The following is a 21,583-nucleotide window of genomic DNA, read 5'->3' on the forward strand; positions in this document are numbered from 1 at the left end:
GATCCTTTTCTTGAGGGAATGTGCCCCTGAAACTACCTTGCTCTAAGCCTCTCGGGGAGCTGGGGGGAGAAGGAGGGAAGGGAGGGATTACCCTTTTTCCAGGATCCCTGGAGAAATGTGAATAGGTTGCAGAGGGGAAATGTCCTTTTCATGTGTCTTCCCTCCCTGCCTGCCTCCCCTCACCCTCCTCGCACGCCTGTGTGTGTCTGTCTGTCTGAAAGGGATCTGTCTGTCGAAAATGGGCCTGGAACTCCCTCCTGTGTTGGGATTAGGTCTTGGGGGACCTGGGGTGGAGTTACACTGCTTGCCTATTTTCATATTCATTAGAAATGGGAGGTTGCATAAGGAGCCCTGCTGAGCTTCAAGATATAAAAGCAACTTCGGGTTCCCCCTTTCAAGACAAGACAAATCAAAGGCTCAGAGACAAAACAGCTCGCTGAGCTCTGAACGTCTTTCCCTCCCTCCTTCCTTCCCTCCCATCCACTCACCCTCTCCCTCCCTCCCCTGCTCACAGTCCAGCCTCTGTCTAGGGAAGAGGCTCTCAAGCAGCCTTAGATGATTATGGATTTTCTGAGCGAGAAGTTTGCCCTGAAGAGCCAGCCGAGCAAGAACAGTGACTTTTACATGGGAGCAGGAGGCACTTTGGAGCACGTTATGGAAACTTTGGACAATGAGTCCTTTTATAGCAAAACGCCAGGCAGCAAATGTGTGCAGGCCTTCAACCCTCTGCAAAGGGCTGAGCATCATGTGAGGCTGGAGAGGACATCACCCTGCCAGGACAACAACGGTGAGTCGCCATCCCAGGGTTACGCTCGCTCCTGCGCTTCGCCATCCCTGGAGATGTACGGGGGAGGCCAGGGCTCCTCCTGCCCGGGGAGACCAAAGGCAGCTGCGCAGCCTTCGGCTGCTGGCGTGCGAGGGGCTGTCAGGTACTAGTAGGTGATAATGGTAACGGTGATAACGACAGCAGCAACAGCAGCACCGCCGGGAAAAGGCGATCACCTCCTCCGAAGGGCTCCCTCCCCTGCGGCGCTGCCCCCCGGCCGCCGCCCTCGCCGCAGCCCCGGGCCGGCTCCCTCGCCTCGCCTGGCCTGGCCTCGCCTCGCCGCCGCCACCCGGGAGCGCAGCGCCGAGCGGGCAGGCAGGGCCCGCCGGCGGCACCGACGGGCCGGCGGCGGCGAAGCGGAGCGGGAAGGGCCGCGGCGGCCGCGCCGTGTCGGAGCGGGGCCCGGAGGTGCGGGAGGGCTCGGCCGCGGCCCACCCCCCCCCGCCCCCGGCCCGGCGCCCCCCGGCCGCGGCGCCCCCCGGGCCGGCCCCGGCCGCTCCCGGCGGCGCCGAGGGCCGCGTCCCGCCGCTGCGGGCGGCGGGTGTTTCACCCGGCGAAGCCCTGGGGCGGCGGGGCGGCAGGGCCGGCGCCCGGCGGCGCGGTGGCCGTGCGGGGCGGGAAGGGCAGGTCGCCCGGTCACGGCTGGCTCTTCCCGATAAGGCGCTGCCGGGGCGGCGGGGCGGGTGTTTGCTGCGTTACCGAATAGGGCGCAACAGCGATTCTTCGCGCCGACCGAAGGCGACTCGGGTAATTCAAACCACCGTGTTAAATAGCAGATATATATTATTTTTTTTTCCTAGCTGGTCGGCAAGGAAAACGTGGAATACTTTATTAACAGTTAAAATTTTACCCGTGACTCCAACATGACATAAATCATGTACAGAGAAAATAATTTACAAAATATTTTCCTAGCAGAATCGGAAAATATGGTTAAGAAGACCAGCTGCAATAATGAGACTAACAATATCTTACATTTTTGTAATTTCATATAGGCATTGAAGTTTTGGGTTTTTTTTGAGAGCGTCCTTTCTGTACGAAACAGTTTATAAGAAATAATGACAGATTTCTACAAGTGCAACTTAAAAAAAAATGCCGAAAATTGATTTATACATCGAAGTTTTTCTTAATTAGCTCATTTAATGTGTGCCTTGGGGGCTTTGGGGCATTTCCTATCTATGCATGTATTGATGGTAAGTATCTAAAAATTGTGTTTGGTTAAAATCAGCTCGGACTGAAAGAAAATAAATTACCGATAGTGAGAGAAAAATCCCAACGCAAGATTCTTATGGTATGTTACGTGCCACCTTTTTAGATTTTAATTCCAGTAAAGTTTTAAAATTTTTTTGCCTGTCTCTGAGAGAAAAAAAAAAGCCCTTACAAATCTTGTGACATATCGCATGACTTTTTCAGTGATTTGAGATGTGTAAAAATAGAAAAAATAGGAAAAGTTTTCATTTCTCATTAAGAAGCTACAGAGGAATTTTTCTTATCTCTACCGCTCAGACTTTACCTAAAGACAAATAGTTCCTCCAATCCTTATACAAAGTATATGAAATGATCTCTTTTAACGAGTTAACATTTTGCAGAAACTCGCTGTATTTTGTAACCATAACAAATTTAATTAGAAACAATTCCACTTTACAAATCCAAGAGAAGGTGTATGGAATCTTTTGAGTTTATAAATTGAAGTTAATTTTTTATTTCATTTGCCTCTTGATTTGTCAGTTTACAACTGTTTACTTTACAGTTATTTTGTATTTTCATAGAAATAAAGCTTTTAAAATCTACTTCCAAGTTTAAGGGCACGTTTGTCAGTAGCTTTTTGTCACTTGTCTTAGACGGAAATCTGTTTTGGGCTAAGATTCCTTATCTGTGCAACTCTAGTTGAAGCTGATTTCATGGATTATTAACTACTTTAGTGGCAGAGTAAAAATATTTAAGTATTCTCATGCAGCTCCTTGCACTGAAAGGCTTTACATTATATTTTCAGATACAATTCTCAGTTAAAATTCAATGTGGCTTAGTACTTTTACTCTGTTTGTGGTTAATGTTACAGATTCCTCTTCTGCGATCTCATATAGAAATATGCAGCCACATAGAATCTGTTTCCTTGTGAAACTGTTTTATATGAACCCTTGAATCTAAACCCCCCCCTTTAACCAGTTATTTCCCTCCCCCACCTTGTGTACAGTGAACTATGGGATTACTAAAGTGGAAGGACAGCCTCTTCACACGGAGCTGAGCAGGCCAATGGACAATTGCAACAATCTCAGGATGTCTCCGGTGAAAGGGATGCAGGAGAAGGGGGAACTGGATGAACTTGGTGATAAGTGTGACAGCAATGTCTCCAGCAGTAAGAAGAGGAGACACAGAACCACTTTCACCAGTTTGCAGCTGGAGGAACTGGAGAAAGTGTTCCAGAAAACTCACTACCCTGATGTCTATGTAAGAGAACAGCTAGCTCTGAGAACAGAGCTCACTGAGGCCAGAGTCCAGGTAGGAACCAAACTTTGGCGTTTATATGACAAGTTGTGCATTGTAGGAACTGGTAAATGACACTCCTGGGGACTGTACAAAAGCCCATAAAGCTAAAGTAAATAGCTCCTTTTGCTTTACTTCTTTATGGATATGAGCTGCTATGCTGCAGTACTAAAATAACTTGTTAGTCTTTTAAATAGCTTGTATTGCTGTTCTAGAAACTTGTTTAAAGGATGAGAAAACAACATCAATAGTAAAGCCGTCTTGATCTCTGGTAGTCCTGTTTTACTGTCAGAATTCCAGGTGGTGAATACTGAAACTGTTACGCGTAAAGATCCCATTAAAGAGATGTGTGCATGTAATTCAGACTGATGACAATGCAGAGCTCACCCTCAGAGGATTCTGTGTGTGTTACGGCATTAAAAGTACAGTCTAAAAAGTCATCAGATTCCTTGTTTAGATCCAAAGAGTATTCAGGGCAACTGCACATACATGGATCTGTATAAATATATATGTATACACACACACACGCGTGCGCGTGAGTGTTCATGTCTGTGTACAGCAAGGACATAATCCTTTCATCTCTGTTGTATGGAATGAGCTCAAAAATCACAAAATTGGGAAGTCCATTTGCTGCTTTTTAAAATGCGCGTAACCGATGGATAATGTTCTTATAATTTTTTGGAACGGAACATACTGTTGACCACTTAGTGCAGTATTTGAGTATCCTAACTGCGTACAAAGTTGATTCATTCAGTATGTTCTCACACAGTAATCTCAACAATATTTATGGCTTTGGATGTGTAATGGTGAGAAAAGAAGCTAAATATCCAGGAACCGCAGCCCTTCCCCTGTTCAGACATCTTCCCTTAGAAAAGGGTGTGAGCTGCATTCTGTGAGTTTATCCTGCTTTGAGAGATCTTCCCCACTCTGGTAATGCTCATCATTTCAGTATAGGGAATAGCAGTCCTGTTGATTCTTACAGACTGGGATTAATTTTTTTAATTTAGTGACTTGAATATGATAACAACTTCACAACTTGTAATTAAACACATGCTCACACATGCATATAGAGAAATAGACGTCGGTGCACATGCATACAACTGAAATTAAACCAGGATCACTTTCAGAAACGAGCTCAGCTAATTAATTTTATACAGAAGTGTTCTTTTCATGTCTATTCAACCAGACAGCATATTCACAGTTGTCATCGGAAAATAGAATCCAAAATTTTGTGTCAGTTACATCGATACGATATCGGTGATGCCCATGGAATTTAGTTCAGTGGCTTTTAACTCTTCAGGCTCTGTGCCATGCCTCTCCCTCTGAATTTGGTAGTTTTCCAAGTATGACTTCCATTTGTTAGGATTTAGTCTTGACTTAAAAAAAAAAAAAAAGTCTTGCATAATGTTAAAATGCTGTTCTTACAATCGCATAATTCTGGAATAATGGGAACTACTCCAAGAATAAATTCATATTCAGAACAGGGAGGGGAGAATTGGGCTAAAGTGTGTGAACTGACTTTTTATCACTTTTTTTTTTCCTAAGTTTTAGAGGCTTCATATGGTAAAGGTATTAAAAATAAGAGGGTGAATGTGAAAACATATATGTCTTCACCAGACTTTCACAGAATAACTATTTCTATTTTATTTAAACATATTCTCCCCTTTCTTAAAAGATAACTGATCTTTGCATTTCTCATATGCTAAATATGAAGGGAAATGGTGATCATTTTTATCCAGAGTAGCAATAGTATTCCATCACAAGATTAAGCAATTTAAAAGGCCTTACATCATTAGAGGCAAGCATCTGGCAATGGAAGGATAACAAGCAGCAGATTTTTACGCTGCTTTGTGGGGGCAAATGGTTACTTTATCTCTGCCAAGAGTCAGTTTCTAGTAAAGTGATGTAAACAGAAACATTTTGGGGGATTGTCAAAGGAAAAATAAAAACGTGTGCTTTTTTCCTCATTTAGTTACTATAAATTCAAGCAAATTGTTTGATTTAGTTTAGCAGAATGATCAGCTGGATACCTTACCCACATTTCCCTTTACCGCCATTTCATCAAGAAATTTAATATTTGTCCTGCATCCATGCAGAGAGAGCCAACCTGAACCTAATTTATCTAAGTTGTTCTCTTTCCTGCTGCATGTCAGTGAAGTAATTGGCACCCATTTTAAGGAGATTGTCAAGGTCTTTTTTCAATGAAAGAGCCTCATTACTAAATTCCCTTAGCGTGTTCTTGATGCCTCCTGTGGAGACAGGAGAATTTTTTTTTCCTTTTCTTTTCTTTTTGCTGAGCCTCAGGCATCATAAATAATACAAATTTACCAACAAGGTCCCTAACAATATATACTCAGCAGTTACACGCACGGGCCTTGCTTTGATTGCTGAGTACATTTTAAAAGATTGTACATACTAAATTTGCAACATGTCCTTGGGAATCAAAATGAGCAAAACTATGCCCTGGTTGCTTAAGCAGCATCAAAAGACAGTTGAGTTCTCCAAAGGTCAAGGCAAAAACTGAATTATAAAACGAACAGTATTATTTTAAATATCCCACCATCAGGGAGCAGAAAATATTCCTCAAAATGGGATTCACAGTCAATGTTTATATACATTAAAAAATTATTAATATATGTATCGATCCAAATGGATTCATGATCCATTTAGCAGGAAGACTGACCGATGATATTGTTTCCATAAAAAAAGAGAAAGGTTGTGTTAATAGTGTGACTTCTTTAAAAACGTGTCTTTAAAAAAGAATGCGTTTACTCATACCTGATCAACAAAGACTTAGTTGGATAATATTACTTTTATAAAGGAACAGTTACTTTTCTCAGCAATTCCTTTAATGCATCAGGATAAGTCTTAGCCAGTCCAAACTAAACTGTTTGAAAGAAAAATTGTTTTTGGAGGCACAGGACAATGGCAGATATCAGTCACAGCAAGAAATGTGTATATAATAGGTTTTAAGATCACACCTGACACTGAAAATATTACAGAACAGTCCAAAGGTTATTTAAACATAAAGAAAGTAGCTTTTAGCTGACAAGAGGCATTGTTTCAGGTCTAAATTATTTCATAGTCTAAACGTAAAGTGCCATTCTTTAGTTTTCCATTGTCAGAACCATATATATTTCCTAACATAAATGTGAAAAAATGCCACAATAGTTTTAAAACTGTCTGTGATCTCATGATTTTTTATTTTCTTCCTGCCCTATAAACCTTCCTTACAGAAACTTTGCAGCACAGACTACTGTCCTGGTGCCAGCTTCTCCTGCCTTTTCAGTACTGCACTTGATAAAGATTATGTATACCTATAGGAGGCAGATCATAGGTAGTCATATCAAATGAGTGGGCATGAAATTAAGAGAAAGTTTCTTTACAATTTTTCTTGCTGGTGCTTGGTGATTTCCTCTACAGAACTGAACTCTGTCAAAAGTAGCACTGCCTGACAAACTGATCTTTCCTCTGCCTCTTTTTTTTTTTTTTAAGGCAGTAGAAAGGAAATAGCATATAATTTAAAAATAGCCAGAAATAACTTCAGCAGATCTGACACTGAGAATATTGAAACTGCAAGAAATTAATCCTCAGGCAGAGAACTTCCCTTTCTTAGATAAACAGAAGTTTTCAAAGCTACTGTCCAAAATCTCTTGGCTTTTTCCTAAGACACTTTGCACAGTATGTAATTGAGTTTACCTTGATTACTGTTTCCTCATTTACTATAGGTTTGGTTCCAGAATCGAAGAGCGAAATGGAGGAAAAGAGAACGTTATGGTCAGATCCAGCAAGCTAAGAGCCATTTTGCTGCGACCTATGATATATCTGTTCTTCCAAGGACTGACAGCTACCCTCAGGTATGGTAAAGATCAAGCAGTACCTGGGTTCTACATTTACATTCTCTTCCATCCTCAGGCACACACATGCACAGAAGATGCATGACGACTTTCCTGTGTTTAGCTTTCTGTGTTCTTTAGACACATCAACAGGACCTGCCACTGTGAAAAACAGTTCTGACATCCAATATGAATAATTAACTCTAAAAATACAAGTAATATTTAAAGAACAATCTTAGGAGCTGCAGAGTTTCGCAGAAGTTATGTACTGAGAATGGCTGGCAATGTGGTTGTGCAGTGAAACCTTTTCTGTGCATAAAATTATGTGGGGATTTGAATCACTTCTGGGTCCATACACAAATTCTGAATGACATCTAGACCCATTGAGATTGACAGGATCTATGTAATTTTATGTAATATGACCAGAATTTCACTTCTGGGATATTTATATTCACAGGCACAACTGTCTTAACAGCTCTAGTCTTGTATGTGTCGGTAAGGTGAGGCATAAACTATGTGATCCCCAGGCATCTTCCTTCTGATGTATTAATCACGCAGAATTTCTTTATGGACCTCAATAGACCATTGAATACAAGACTGCTACTAGCATGAAACTGTATTATGGCTACATACAATCAGAATTGAATGTATATGGGTGGGAGAGGGAGGCAGGAGGTCTCAGGCAATAGTAATTTGTTCTTTCTTCTTTTTTCTTTTTCAGTTCTCCATTAGTATATAGAAAGGTATTACTGTGTAATAAGATCAGAATCTTCTGTTTCTGTTCTCCAGTCCTTTGGTTTGCTGCCTTGCCTCACTCTCTGCTATTGTTTTTCTGCTTGCTTGTTTCAGTACATTGAATACTTTTGTTCTGAAACCATTGTTTTTCATGTCTCTAGCTTCCCATTGCTTTTACCACACAATAAAATAAAAGAAAAAGCACTATACAAAGCAAAAATCTTGTATGGGTCCCTGTGGTAGAGTCCTTTCACTGCTGGTGTCCTGGTGCTCTTCTTCATTAGGTAGCAGGGTCTCTGCCAGACTTAGGAAAATACTCCAATTCTGCATGGGCTTGCTTTGGTCATGCTCTGCATTGGCTGTATGAGATTTGTTTTGCACCAGAGGCCTTGGGTCCATATGTCGTCTGCCCAGTTTAAAGTGCTTTACCTCTGAGGAGGTCGCATGTTACTAGATTTGGTGCCTGAGCCAGAGATGTTTTGTGTTCCAGCAGCTCAGAACTTGGGTTCAACATTTCGCATCTGGTACACTTATCAGTCTGCCTTTTTTGTTGTTGTTGTTGTTTGGTTTGTTTTTTTTTTAAATCATAATGTAATAGTGCATTAGTCCAAATTACATCAGAAACTGCTGCATGATACACTCTGTGTTTAAGTAGGAGGACACAATACTTGTTTGAGACCTACCTGGCTGGAGGTGTGCAAAAAGACCTCAGGCACTCCTAGGCAGAGTTGCAAAGACATAGATGCACAGTCACGCACAGTTCTCACTCAAGGTGTTCAAGAATCTTTTGAAGGCCTTTCTGACTTATCTATAACATCACAACAGATGATACAAAGGATAGCATTTAAGCTTGGGGCTTTGTATCCCTAACTCAGTTCTCTAGGCTAAATTTTGTGTCTCAAAGCTCATCTTGTATTTTCAGTAGGACTTCATCCACAAATTTTCCCAGTTGTCAGAATTTTCATTAGCATAAGGTAATGGAATAATGCAAGCCTTTGGTAAGCACTTAAAATCGTTGTCATAAAATTAATATTTTTTAAAAAACCAAACCACTTTTGAATGATATGAGAATATCATCCATACAAATCTAAACCCAGTGAAATATTTGTTCTGTTCTTTCAGATTATTAAAAAGGTTAGTGAATTCACTGCATTTCCACTTACGAATTTGTTAAAAAACACCTTTCCTAGGCTGATGACACAACTAAGTTTCAGCCTGGCAAAACTTTCTATCGTTAGTTTATAAGCTTTTAAGAACAGGAGATTGAAATGGAAATGTGGGTACCATAATCTTAAATAATACTTCTCTAAACCGTGTAGAAATATAAAATATATACTCATTCATAAACATAAATATGTAGTACCAGCCTACAACCACGCACTAACAAACTGCAGGTAAACAGACAGGCACAAATATGTAATTGAGTCTGGTCACCTGCATGAGAAGGCTGCGTTGCACCGTACTGTGCTTCGTGAACAGGAACAAGGAGCTGAATGAAGGTGTGAGTCCACTTTACAGTGGCTGTTTCAGCCGAGTGCTCGCATGCGTAGTTGGGCTACATGACAAAACCAAGGCAACTCACTCCTCAGTGAAGAAGGTGGCTGCTTCGCTGCACACTGGAATATGAATAGGTATCCAGGCAATTATCACAGAACAGCCAATATAAGTTCATGTTCTTACTAACCTGGTAGTAATTCTTCATAGTTTCACATTCTTAAATCCTCACCTTGAGTAAAACCATGTGTGTATCTTATCCATAACATTTCCAGTGAGAATGCTTGAGACAACGAAAATCTGTATTAAAAACATAATGGTTGCTAGGGTCGCTGCATTCAAATCTTTTGAACTAGTTGTCTATTTATAAGTGCCTCTCTTATGGAAAACAAATATACAGCACATGACTTGCTATAAACTCATTAATCTATCCCACAGTTCAAGCAGAAAGAGATATTTAAAACTGTGTTCTGCATGTTTGGTTTTAGTGTTATAGGTTGATTTCTCAGAACAATTCCATTATTTCAGTACAGTTAATGCAAGAAAGGAAACAACACATCCTTTTTATCTCCCCCCCCCCCCCTTTCCTTTTTTTTCCCCTGTGTACAAACACTCTTACTGTGACACTGACATCGCTAAATATTAGACAGGCTTTGCCATACTTTTGAGTAACTAGTTTTTCTTGGGCACTGTGAAACACAGATCACTACAGCTTGTTTATGAAGCCTTTATTAACACGGGGGAAAACAGACTCTCTGTTGCTGGCAAAAAATATAGGATGATGTTGAAAAAGGATAAAATCAAGCTGAGATATTTACTGCTGTGTGACAGAAGGAACAGGAACAAATGTGAATTTCTGGTGTGAATTATATGAATTTGCAGTTTGAAGATTTCTGTTCTGAGCCCCACCATGGATACGTTCCCAAAACAGACAGCCCACTTGCATTCCAGCAGAAACACCAGTCTCTTTTGCAGTCAACAGAGGGTGTGGAGACCCCTGCTTAGTCTCTTTAGCAATTATCTTCATCAAATACAAATTAAGAACATGATGTTGCTATGCCTTGTGTGACAATATAAACCTGAAAGGTTTTGCTGTGAGGAAATGATCTTCTCAACTTATTTCAGATAGAAGGTTGGCTTTGAATTCGAGGATGGTTGAGGTTGGAACGGACATCTGGAGGTGGCCTGGTCCAAACCCCATTTCTATAATCCAGTCTAGATTTGCAATTAAATTGCACATCTTTATCTTCAAAATAGTAAGCAATTTAGGTTCTTTTTTTTCTAGACCATAATTGTTTGCTTTGTTAATTCAGTCTAACCTTAATTATTTTTAGTGTGTTGACTTTAGGTATTACTATTGTGCAGTATAGTTGCTCAGCTGACTGCCAAGAAGTTAAGTATCTCCAAATTCTGCACACTATATCTTCCATTAATTATATTGGCAACACCTGGACTGCAGAGCAGGACAGTTAGTACAATATTCCAGGATAATCATCTGTTATTCACATGTTTTTTCTAGGTTTTAACATTAAAAATATGATAGAGTAGTTAAGTTTTCACTCAGATGAAATATTTAACTTCTGACAACATTATGCTGAAAATCAGATTTTTTCTAGGAAAACCTTTTGTATCGTACTTGTGATTCATTTTAGTAAAAGGTTTAGGTTTCATTAGTTTCAGTACTTAAGCTTCAAGTTTCTATTGCAGATACAACACATAAGTCATCTTAAGTGCACTCAGAAAAAAAAATTCACTGGTTAAAACTCTTATCCCAGGCACCTTGAGCCTCATTAGCCAGCAGTATTCTGCTGTTGATATGAAAGCTCAGAGGCAGCATCCTAACACGAGTGAGGAAATGAGTGCAGATTCACTTCATGGAGACCTTTACTTCAACTCACCTGAGGAAATGTTAGTGAACAAGCAGTACTTGATTCAGTCACCTAAACACGGTGTTATTTAAGATGTCTTGGGATATCTGAGACACTGTTATTGTGCTGATGGACAGGGCATACAGGGCATACAAGAAACATGCACCCTTCAAAGGAGGCACCTGGTGGTCAGATAGATATTAGACACTTGTGTTTAGGAAACTTAAACAAAGGTATTTTATGCCAGAGATGGGTTCCCTTTAAAGATGGTAAAAATCTGGTCAATTAAGTTTTCTCTTCGTAAAGTATAAAGTATGAAATAGGTAAGATGATCTCTAAAAGTGTATTTTTCTCTCTGGTGCCTGGTTCAGCTGCAGACATCTATAATTATCTTAGATGGATCTGTATATTATGTGTTGGAAGAGGAACAATAAAAAGGTTGCTTAGCCTTGCTCTTCTCTTACATTATTGGTCTTTACTTGACTACCTTTACTGTCCTATGCTTAGTGAGAAGGCTACTGTGTCAGAGGGTACTTGAATTTGTCAGATTTAATGTTTAAGTATGAGAAGTAACAAGGGACCAAAAAACCTGAAGCAAACTTTCATTTTTATCCCCTCCTTATTTACACACATGGGAGTGAAATTTCATCAAAAGCTTACAATATTATCACATAGAGCTCTAGCTTTCCCTGTTTGAGTCAAATTATAAAGATGTCATCTTTGCAAATGTAAGTGCATCAGTATGTAAATAAACATTAAATTGTATCCTTGAAAAGCGGATATAAGGGGCAACGTTTTTCCCCCACCTAGTCTCTTTCCATACTTTGCATCTTTTCTTCTTGCTTGTCCTTTGAGTCTAGTTCATTTGTTGCCATTGTTCTTCTAAGTTCTTTTGAAAGGGTTTATCCTGTCACACCGTTATACTTTCCCTGTTATTACCAAGTGTGAAATGTATTATTTGCTTCTCTTATTTGCTTGAAAACGCAGGTGGTGGTTTTGGTTTTGGTTTGTTGTTTGTTTGTTTGTTTTTTTGTGTGTGTGTGTGTGTAAGAACCGAGCCTAGTTCAAGTGGGAATCCTGATGGGAAAAAAGCATTTCAAAGGTATGGGAAATGGAGTAATATAGAAGGTATGGGAAGAAGGGAGAATGTTGAAATCTCAAAAATAGAAGAAGGAAGAGGCTGAAGTTTACATTCCATCCACCGGACTGATAAATCAAATGAAATATGTTGAATAGCATGGCATCACATGATTTGTTTTGGCAATCAAAGAGTGTAGAAGTGGTATCAGTATACATGTGTTATGTACTAAGTCCTTGGATCAAGATTACAGTTCTGCTCTAGCCTTAGTACATATGGGTAATTCTCATTAGCAATAATCAAAGTTACATGCTCCAATTAAATCTTTCATATGGCATATATTAGACACCACATGTTATATGACTTAAAAATTCTTTTAACTGTAGTAGACATATAAATGACAGTTAATCACAATAGTTCATTAAGGCTATGGGGATACTGATTAAGTAGGAGTAGATGTGGTAGACATATCTGAGCTAGCTTCAAAGAAGTTTTATCATATACTTATGCTGTCTAGCTGTGACAGCATGGAGCTCAGGCTGGGCCACCACCTGGATGGTATGTTGCTTGCTGCATATGTGCTGACTGTTGCACTGCTGTGGCTGATCTTCCAACAAGAGTAACACTTCTAATCTTTTTGGGTGGTGTCGGTTCCATACAAAGTAGTTTGTGCACTGTGCTTTTATTTTTTTCTTGGTTCTAAACCATCACTCTCTGTGGTCCTCCTTGCGGTTTCAACTTTTTTTTTTTTTTTTTGTGAAACGTGTATTTCTTTAATTCTGTGAGTGACTTTAGCTGGGGCTTAATTATAAGGAAAATCCATTTTTTTCTGAGTTAGAAAGTTCTTTTCAATAGTATTTTTCAAAGAATGAAATTTTGTCTTTACTGTATCATAAATGTGAAATATAATTAATTTTTACCATAACTGGCCCTGAGATTGCAGCAGGGAGAAGTTACAGTTTATCCACATAACATCCTGTACAAGAATGAGAGCTTGATGACTTTTCAAATCCTGTGTTACTTTGCACCTTAGCAAACGTCTTGAGCATGGGATCAAATGAACAGGTTTTTATTTTGTTCACCTTATGTAAGGCCTAAATGTGACTGAATGGGTCCATCATATATTTTAGAGCTGTAGCATTAAGCCTTTCAATACCAAGGGCCAACTTGCATTTATGGACATACCTGAAAATGGTGTGCTGCAGCTCTCCCATGTGTACCTGAACTCCATACAGTACAGATGATCTTCACATGTTCATTAGGTCCAATAGCTCCTATAAAATGATAACTAGTTACATCAAGAAGTATTCTGTCTAGTTATAAAGGAAAAAATAGAACGAGAGTGGTAAAGCCTTGGAACAAGTTGCTCATAGAAGTTATTGAATATCTGTAGCTGGAGCTACTCAAAACTTGACTGGATGGGGCTTGAGAAACCTGATCTAAATTCAAAGTTAGCTGTAAGCAAGGGTTTGGAATAATAATCCCGGAGGTCCTTTTCAGTTTAAATTATTCTGAGAATATACATATCTGCAAACTTGGGAAGTACAGGTAAATTTCTGCCCATACTTCGGATGTTCTTAAGAGACTCCCAAGAAAAAAAAAATAGTGTGGCAAGTGACAGCCCAAATTAGCTATGCTGATGGACTAGGAACAGCCTACAGATAATGAATTGTAAACTAGCAGTTTTGAGCAATTTAAGAGTTATTGCGTTTAATCTGCCTGAAGTAGCTCCTTGCGCAAGCACAGGTTTCATGTTTTCCGGCAGTGCAAGGATTGTTGCTTCACTGAAAGAGGAGTGATGAAAATTTATCAAATCAATCTCTTTTACATTCACATGTGTTCTCTGATTAGATTCATTTTTAACTCTTCAGCTAGTGCCACTGTTGTGTCCCTTGCAATGCCCAGGAAAATCCTCAATGTGCAGCTTCTAATTACTTACTAGAGTATTTATAACAACATATAGCATAACATAACATAACATATGTAATATAATAATAATAACAACGGTAATAATAACTTGTTACTTCATATCTAGAGGTCTTCAAAGAGATTAACATTCTGTTTCCCATGTGAAGCACTAGAACACATGTGCACTCAAATAGAAGCTGTGTGTGCTTTTAGGTGTGCCTGTTGGAAACAGACTCCAGTCTGGATAGGCAGGTGGCTCAAGTAGCGTGAGACAAGACATTTGGTGATGAGAGAACCAAAACTGGGTAAGTGATAGTACAACTCTCAGAAAATTTGGAGATTTGAGTTTATATGATTTCTCCAGGTCCTGTGTAAAAAGGCTGAAGCTCCAGGAACTTGAAATTTTAACAGAAAAAAAGCAATGACACCAAGTGGGATGACCAATTACCTCATTACAGTCTAATTTTCCTCTGCAGTGTCAAGCAGAAGGTCATATGCTTAGGAAATGATATCATAACCATGTTAACAACCATAACTCTCCAGTTATGTTCTTGTCACGGCTGTGAAATCCTACGGGTTTTTTTTTTCTTCTTCTTCTATCGGGAAGGGTGTGTGTGTGTGTGTATAAAACATACAGTAGGTAAATATATTGAAGGGCTCTGGTAATTTCATGGTAACCACAAGAGCAAAGCTCAAGTTGTTTGTGATGTTAACAGAAACCAGAGATGTGCTGTATGTATAGCCTCATTCACAGACTCTGAATTGGCTTTTATATAGTTCATGGATCACACAAGAGTTTAAGAGGAAAAATATTTTCTTTAAATTCATGTACATAATGTCCCCTTTCCTTCCAACATACCAGAAGAAGGTCTGATAATTTTGACTTATTGTAAAACATTACTGTATTTATTTTTAATACAGGAATAGCTTCTGCACGTAAATTTCACTATAAGATATTTATGTTGTAAATCCCTGCTAAGAAATGAAAATCTAATATCAGAAGTGAGGTCACTCAACCAACTAAAATGAGCAGAAAATTGATATGACTGAAACATTCTTTTGAAAAGTGTAACTGCCTCATGAGAGAAGATGTAAAGCTTTCCTAGCATCTTGTGGCATTTCTGAAGTGAAGTTTCCTAATTTGGATTCCTTCCTCTAAGGAAGAAACCTAGGGCACCCCTTTGAAAGTTTTGGGAATGAATAGCTTGTTCACATATTCCTTTAACAAGACATTGGTGTATTTTAAGATTTGCAGCTGAATTCTGTTCTCATTTACACCTGTGCAATCTCACTGAAGCTAAATTGAAACAGATTTGTCTAGGATAAAAATATCAGGAAAATTGGTGGTACTAAACTTAGTTTACTGCAAATGAAACTACTAGAAATACAGAAGTAAAGAGCGATTTTGTGATACGTCCAGACCACATAGGTCATTGGGCACTCTCAAACTGAGCCTCTGAACCTTTTGAAGTCTTCCCATCATGACTGTATTAAAGGTAAACTCGTGCATGTTCCTATTTAAACAGATTTTTTTGGAAAATTCTTCCCATAATTATATCTGTGTAGCCTGGGTGACTGCAGCATTTGGCATACTGTTTCTTAGAAAGACATCTTAGTAAGTCAGATAAATGAGACTTTGTTGTGTGGGAGTTAGCTTCGGGGGTGATGAGCTCCTTCAGAATTAGTTCTGCATTAGAATCTGCATAGATGAACTAGTCTCTCCCTGGGCAAATTCATCCTGTTGCGAAGGTTCTGAGACTAACAATTTGGCCTGGAAATACCATAAAAAAAGAAATGGATTTTTGTGTGCATGTGTTTGAAATATATGTATATGTGTGTATATATATATTTTTTTTTTTTTTCCTGGATTCTTTTTTAGCTTTATCAGCTCCCTGATTCAATTCAGTAAAGAGTTGTACCAGCAAAACAAGCTGAAGTGGAACAGCATGGAAATAGGAATGGGTGGCTTGTTTTGTAGGCAGAAAGGGAAAGAAAACCCCATCAGTTGCTTAATCTGTCACTGCTGCTGCAAGAAATATATATGTAACCACGAAATACAATGAAATACCATTAAAAGTGTCTAGTGTCCCTGAACAAAAGAAAAAAAAGGCCATGATTTTTATATGGATGACTGGGTTTCTGATTTTCCCCATTCATGATTGAGGCAGACTGTGTGCAGTTTGGGCTTTCAGAAAAAGTGGAGATATTATCTGGATCTCATAGGCTTTCAGCTTTTAATAATCTCCTCTGCATTCTAATCACATGCTATGTGTCTCCAAACTCATGAAGCCTGAGAAGGCAGCAAGCCTTATGAATCTTAGTGGGTGACTTCCCAGTTGCTGTATGCTTACCTACCACACTTTCCAGCTCTTCCAGGGTCCCTTGTTTCCTTCTTGTCATATTCTGTAAATCTGTACTAGGATCTGAGAAACCGTCCAGGCAATAGGACACTCAGAATCCTGAGCCCTAAGAGAGGTACTGCTCTGTTTAGGAATGTTCTGTGTGGCTGAATGCAACAAACTTTTGTAAGTAAGAAAATAGTTCAAATAGGTCCAGATAAGATATGTCCTTTAATTCCCAGATAAGACACCTGCCCTCTGAAGATCAAAAAAAGTGTGTCTGATTTTAAGACAAAACTGTCTCAGGTGGGCTAATTAAGGAGCAACAAGGCAGCTGAGGATCGTGTCAAGCTGCAGAGGGTTTCCCATGGGCTGATGTTTGAGAGTTTTCTAAAACTGCTGAAAGGAGGAGGGAAGGATGGGAACTGGAAAGTTCTGAAACTTTCACTAGACTATATTTCTTCCTGTAGATCTCAGTAGGCTCACAAGAAGGAGGAAAAATCCTTGATATCCTTCCCCAGGCACCTTATTCACTCCATTACCTCTCAGCAGACCACCTGAGATATGCAGAAGCAGATGCCTGAGATTTGTCCAGCTAGCTGTGTATACGTGTGTGTGTGTGGAAAGGCAAGCTCATTCACATGACTGGCTGTGGAAGTGTGTGTGTGCCTGTGTGTATGCATGGCTGTGTGAACAAGGAGTTGGGCAGACCAAGAGTTTGGGGAGACATCTTGCTACTGTGACTTTTCCCCAGCTTTCTGCAGGAAAACAAAATGGAGCATTTGCTGGTTCCTTTTTGCTGCTGGAATTGACAAGGGGCCCAAATTAGTTTGTCAGCTCCTGATGACCTCTGCTAAAACAGCTGTTCAAAATATTAACTTTTAAAATAAGACTCTATCTCATCCTTGCTATCTGCACTAGGTCTCAGCTAGATGAGTTCAGTGAACCATAATTTATCTCTTTAGCTTGTTGGTGGTTTGGTGGGTATGTGCTGTTGCAAAGTAATAGGACAACAAGAGAAAAACAACTCAGCATTAGAAACATGTTTTCCCTCTCTCTGTGTGTATGAGTGTGTCTGTCATAATTCATTACTTCCCCTGACCTCTAATTTGGCAGAAAAAGATCACTCAACTAGAGAGATAACCTACATATCTTAAAGCCAAAATTCTTTTGTCTATGGGTTTGGAACGTGAAGGCAAAATTAAGTTTGAAGTGGGAATTCACTTTGCAGTGCTAACTGAAGAGTAATTGCAATTACTCCAACGTACAGCAGAGAACAAAGACATGTGGGCTCAATCCCAGTGTATCAGAGCAATGATATACTGAACAGACAACGGATTTTTAGGATGAAGACAAATTTAGCAAAGTAAAACAAAAAGAAAAAGATACAGTTACTGTCTGAGAAGTTCTGTACTGTGAATGAGGGCTACAAATGTCTTGTATCATGATATTTGTAAATATTTTTTTTAGAAATCAGCATTCAGGAAAGAGATGTAAGTAAAGGCAGAGAAGAAATATAAAGCTCTATGTTGTATAATGGTGAATGCAAGTGAGAAATGACCAAGGAAGTCAGAGTATGTCAGAAATTATATCCATATAGTACTGATAGAGAGATATAAACAGTAGAGAGTTTGAAAAGACGGAAGGACAGCTGCTGAGTGTGAAGTTTGAGTAAAGCAAAGTAAATAGAGGAGGAATGAAGGAATGCACAGTCTGAGATAATGACAGGAGCTGACTTGTGTTAGGCCTTGAAAATCTTTCCATCTGTTCATCTAGTAACAAATAAGTGAAAAATACCTATCCATAAATAGCATTTATACATACACGATAGGAGAAGGCCTGAGACTCAGAATGAAGCTTTAAGTGACTGCCAAGTATAGAAGGCATTACACATCAAAGCTTGAATACATGGTTACTCCAGATCTTCAGCAGACATTGCTGGTAACCACAAAGTTTGTCTCCTAGTCTGTCATGCAACGTTTTCCAGGGACGCACAGTGCAGCCAGTTGAGGCTGAAAGCTGAAGCAGAAATGCCCTCAAGTATAATTTTGTATAAAAATATCATTAAAAGAATTTTTATCTTAAAACCATCTTTGAAACAACTGTAGGAAAAACTCTTGGATGTATTATCAACCATGCTTGTATTTAATGGATTAACTTGTTTTAAAGTAACTATGCAAGGCTTCTCAATATTTAATTTTGCAAAAACTTGTTGGGCTATGTCTCTTGAGAAATCCTGGTTTGTTTTGTTTACCCTTTTGCACTGTTTCCTACCATTACATTAAGAAAGAATTCTGATGAGGAGAAGCTTTTATGGTGAAAACAGCTACAATATTGTCACCTTTTCTTTGAAGTCAGTTGTGTGCTTCCACTAATTTTACTGACTGGCTGGGCTGATGGCATCCTGAGGTTCAATGGTAAACGCTCAAGACAGAGCCACAGAGCAAACGAATGACAGAGCAAGGAATATGATTCAGCAGCCCTTGCTCTTAAGTGAATGACCCAGGTTTTTGACTCCTGTAATGTCTTCGTGGTATTTTCTATTATGATTGCAGAGAGCTGTTAAAGTACTTGTTGCTTGTTTTAGAGAACTAATAGTAGATGTGTTAAGTAGAGCAAACCAAGCATTGCAGAAAACAAAAGATGACCTATCTAAATTTAATCTTATTCATTTTATATGTTCCAGATTCAGAACAATCTGTGGGCAGGGAATGCAGCTAGCGGTTCTGTGGTTACTTCCTGCATGCTACCACGAGATACGTCCTCCTGTATGACACCTTATTCCCATTCACCCCGGACAGATTCTGGCTACACAGGCTTTTCAAACCACCAGAATCAGTTCAGCCACGTGCCCCTCAATAATTTTTTCACTGACTCTTTACTTTCTGGGGCAACCAATGGACACGCTTTTGAAACAAAGCCGGAATTTGAAAGGAGGTCCTCCAGCATTGCAGTTCTACGGATGAAAGCCAAAGAGCATGCTGCCAATATTTCCTGGGCCATGTAATATAGCAGTACCCTTTCTTAATTTCCTTTTTTTTTTTTTTTTTAAATAGCAAACTGAAAACATTTTTATTTCCTATATTTAAAGGACACAACAATAAGCTGCTGTGTGTGGAATGCTAGAAGTCACAATATACATGATGTCTGCTTAAACAAATGCAATATAATATTTAACAATAAAACAAGAATAAACCAAATAGATTTACCATGCATCAAGCTCAACAAGAGGGCTTTGTTTTGGTTTTTATATAGAAATATGTTTTGTTGTACCAGTTGATGAAATATGATTATAAAACCTGCAAAAAAGAATAAAACTATTAAGCAAATACGTCTACTCCATTGGTTTTTAGCAGTCCTGTATACAAAATCCATGCTTTACAAATTAATACTTCATAAGGGAACAACTCTGTAAAGGCAAATAAATTTATTATACTAAACCCATGAAGTAAATCTCTAAGCACACCACGCAGAGAAGGAAATATACGATCGTTCATGTTGTAGGTGGAATTTGTAGACCTAAGTCCCTCAGCACTGTGCTGCTGCTCTGAGCCAGCTCTGCTGTTTTGCTAAATGCATGTTGAGCTAGTTGGAGTTACATCAATGCACAACTAATGAAATGAGAATAGAAGGTTCTCCTTTATTTTATGAACTTGAGTATATTCCTGTTAATGAGATTTTTTTTTTTTTTTGCCAAACATATCACTAAAAGCAGGATCACAGTGTTTAACAGTTTTCAAAGACTTGCACAGATTATGTAAGTCAACATAAGGTTGCAGATAGGGTATCTTAAAACTTAGGTGACTAGAAGACAGCGTGGAATAGTACTGCAACGCTTTCAACAGAATCCAGATTTAGGAAAAAACCACAGTAGTAGCAAAGCCTTACTTCCAATCCAGCCAGTCAGTTTTACTAATTCTTTTTTGTCATGCTATGGTCAAATTGAAAAGAAAAAAGTCCAACAAGGCTTGCCAGTTTCAGTCTGTAACTGATCTCAAGATGTTATAAGAGTACTTTTAATTTAGTTTTAGTTACAACTTGTTGATACTTTGCTTATTTGTTGTTTTTTTTTTTTAATTTTGTTTGTATTTTTTTCAGAGTGTAAGACTAGTTTTATAGTCGATAGGAAAAATCTTTTCGTCTGCAGTGGCAGCAGGATTTGGCTCTCAGCTCCCAGCCTATCACAAAGGAATTAAAATGTCAGCAGACTTTCTGACATTTCTGGTGGAAAAAAAAATAGAGGAGAAGAAAAATACTTTACATCTGGAGAATTGCTATCTGCTTTGATTTACTTCTCCTCCCTTTCCCCTGTCACATTCCAAGCTCCTTCAGATGAGTGAAATGTCAGCCTCTTTGAAAGCAACAGTCAGTCTCTCAGGTTCATAAAGGCAAAGTAAATTAATTGAAATAAAGAAGGACTTGCATGGCTGTGATTAGAACAGGATACAACTCTCTGGGCACCCCCTGCTCCTTCTTGCTTTTCTCTCTGGCTGTTAGTGAGGAACACAGGGCAGATGGGGGGAGAAGGGAAGATCAGGGAAGCACATTTCGTCACAACAACTGCAGGACTGCAAATACTCACAAAAACAAACTCACGGGAATCCCCAAACTGTCTCTGCTCCCACTCAGGATGCTAAACTTGAAAACAAAAATAGGAAATGGGTCCATTCTGTAACGTTTCAGTGGAATAAACAAGGTTAACTTTGAAACTATTAGGATCAGCTGAAAATGGGAATTTTACAACATATTCATACACAACTTATTGAGAGGAAGGTTGTCCTATTTGCCACTAGTGATAAGCTTAAAGTTTAACACATACGTATACTACAATTTGTGGTTTCCTAATTTTATTCTCCTTCTAAAAATTAACTTCAACTTTGGCCCGAGGAACTGGGAAAGAGTATTCTGGCTAGAATTTATCTTTTGCTTTTTTATGGTCTGTTTAGACAGCAGTAAAATGAACATAAAGATTTAAAGCAAAAAAAGAATTTTATTAGTACAGGTAAAGATACTAGTTT

General features: G+C 39.1%; 1 protein-coding gene across 1 annotated transcript; it reads left to right on the forward strand.

The window, feature by feature from the left end:
- Nucleotides 1–345: 345 nt before the first annotated feature.
- On the forward strand, nt 346–19,888 carry ALX1 (ALX homeobox 1). Its single transcript, XM_064458002.1, has 4 exons — nt 346–787; nt 3,018–3,322; nt 7,036–7,164; nt 19,252–19,888. Exons 1-4 carry the CDS (start codon nt 556–558, stop codon nt 19,570–19,572), a joined length of 987 nt encoding a protein of 328 aa, XP_064314072.1. The 5' UTR covers nt 346–555; the 3' UTR covers nt 19,573–19,888.
- The last annotated feature ends 1,695 nt before the right edge of the window (nt 19,889–21,583 follow it).

Source organism: Phalacrocorax carbo, chromosome 1, assembly GCF_963921805.1.
Source record: "Phalacrocorax carbo chromosome 1, bPhaCar2.1, whole genome shotgun sequence".
NCBI classification, from domain to species: domain Eukaryota; kingdom Metazoa; phylum Chordata; class Aves; order Suliformes; family Phalacrocoracidae; genus Phalacrocorax; species Phalacrocorax carbo.

Excerpts from the sequence above, each read along its gene's own strand:
- ALX1 (XM_064458002.1), top strand. The coding sequence starts at position 556 with ATGATTATGGATTTTCTGAGCGAGAAGTTTGCCCTGAAGAGCCAGCCG. Across the intron at positions 788-3,017 it reads ACCCTGCCAGGACAACAACG|TGAACTATGGGATTACTAAA; the intron begins GTGAGTCGCCAT and ends CCTTGTGTACAG. Across the intron at positions 3,323-7,035 it reads TCACTGAGGCCAGAGTCCAG|GTTTGGTTCCAGAATCGAAG; the intron begins GTAGGAACCAAA and ends CATTTACTATAG.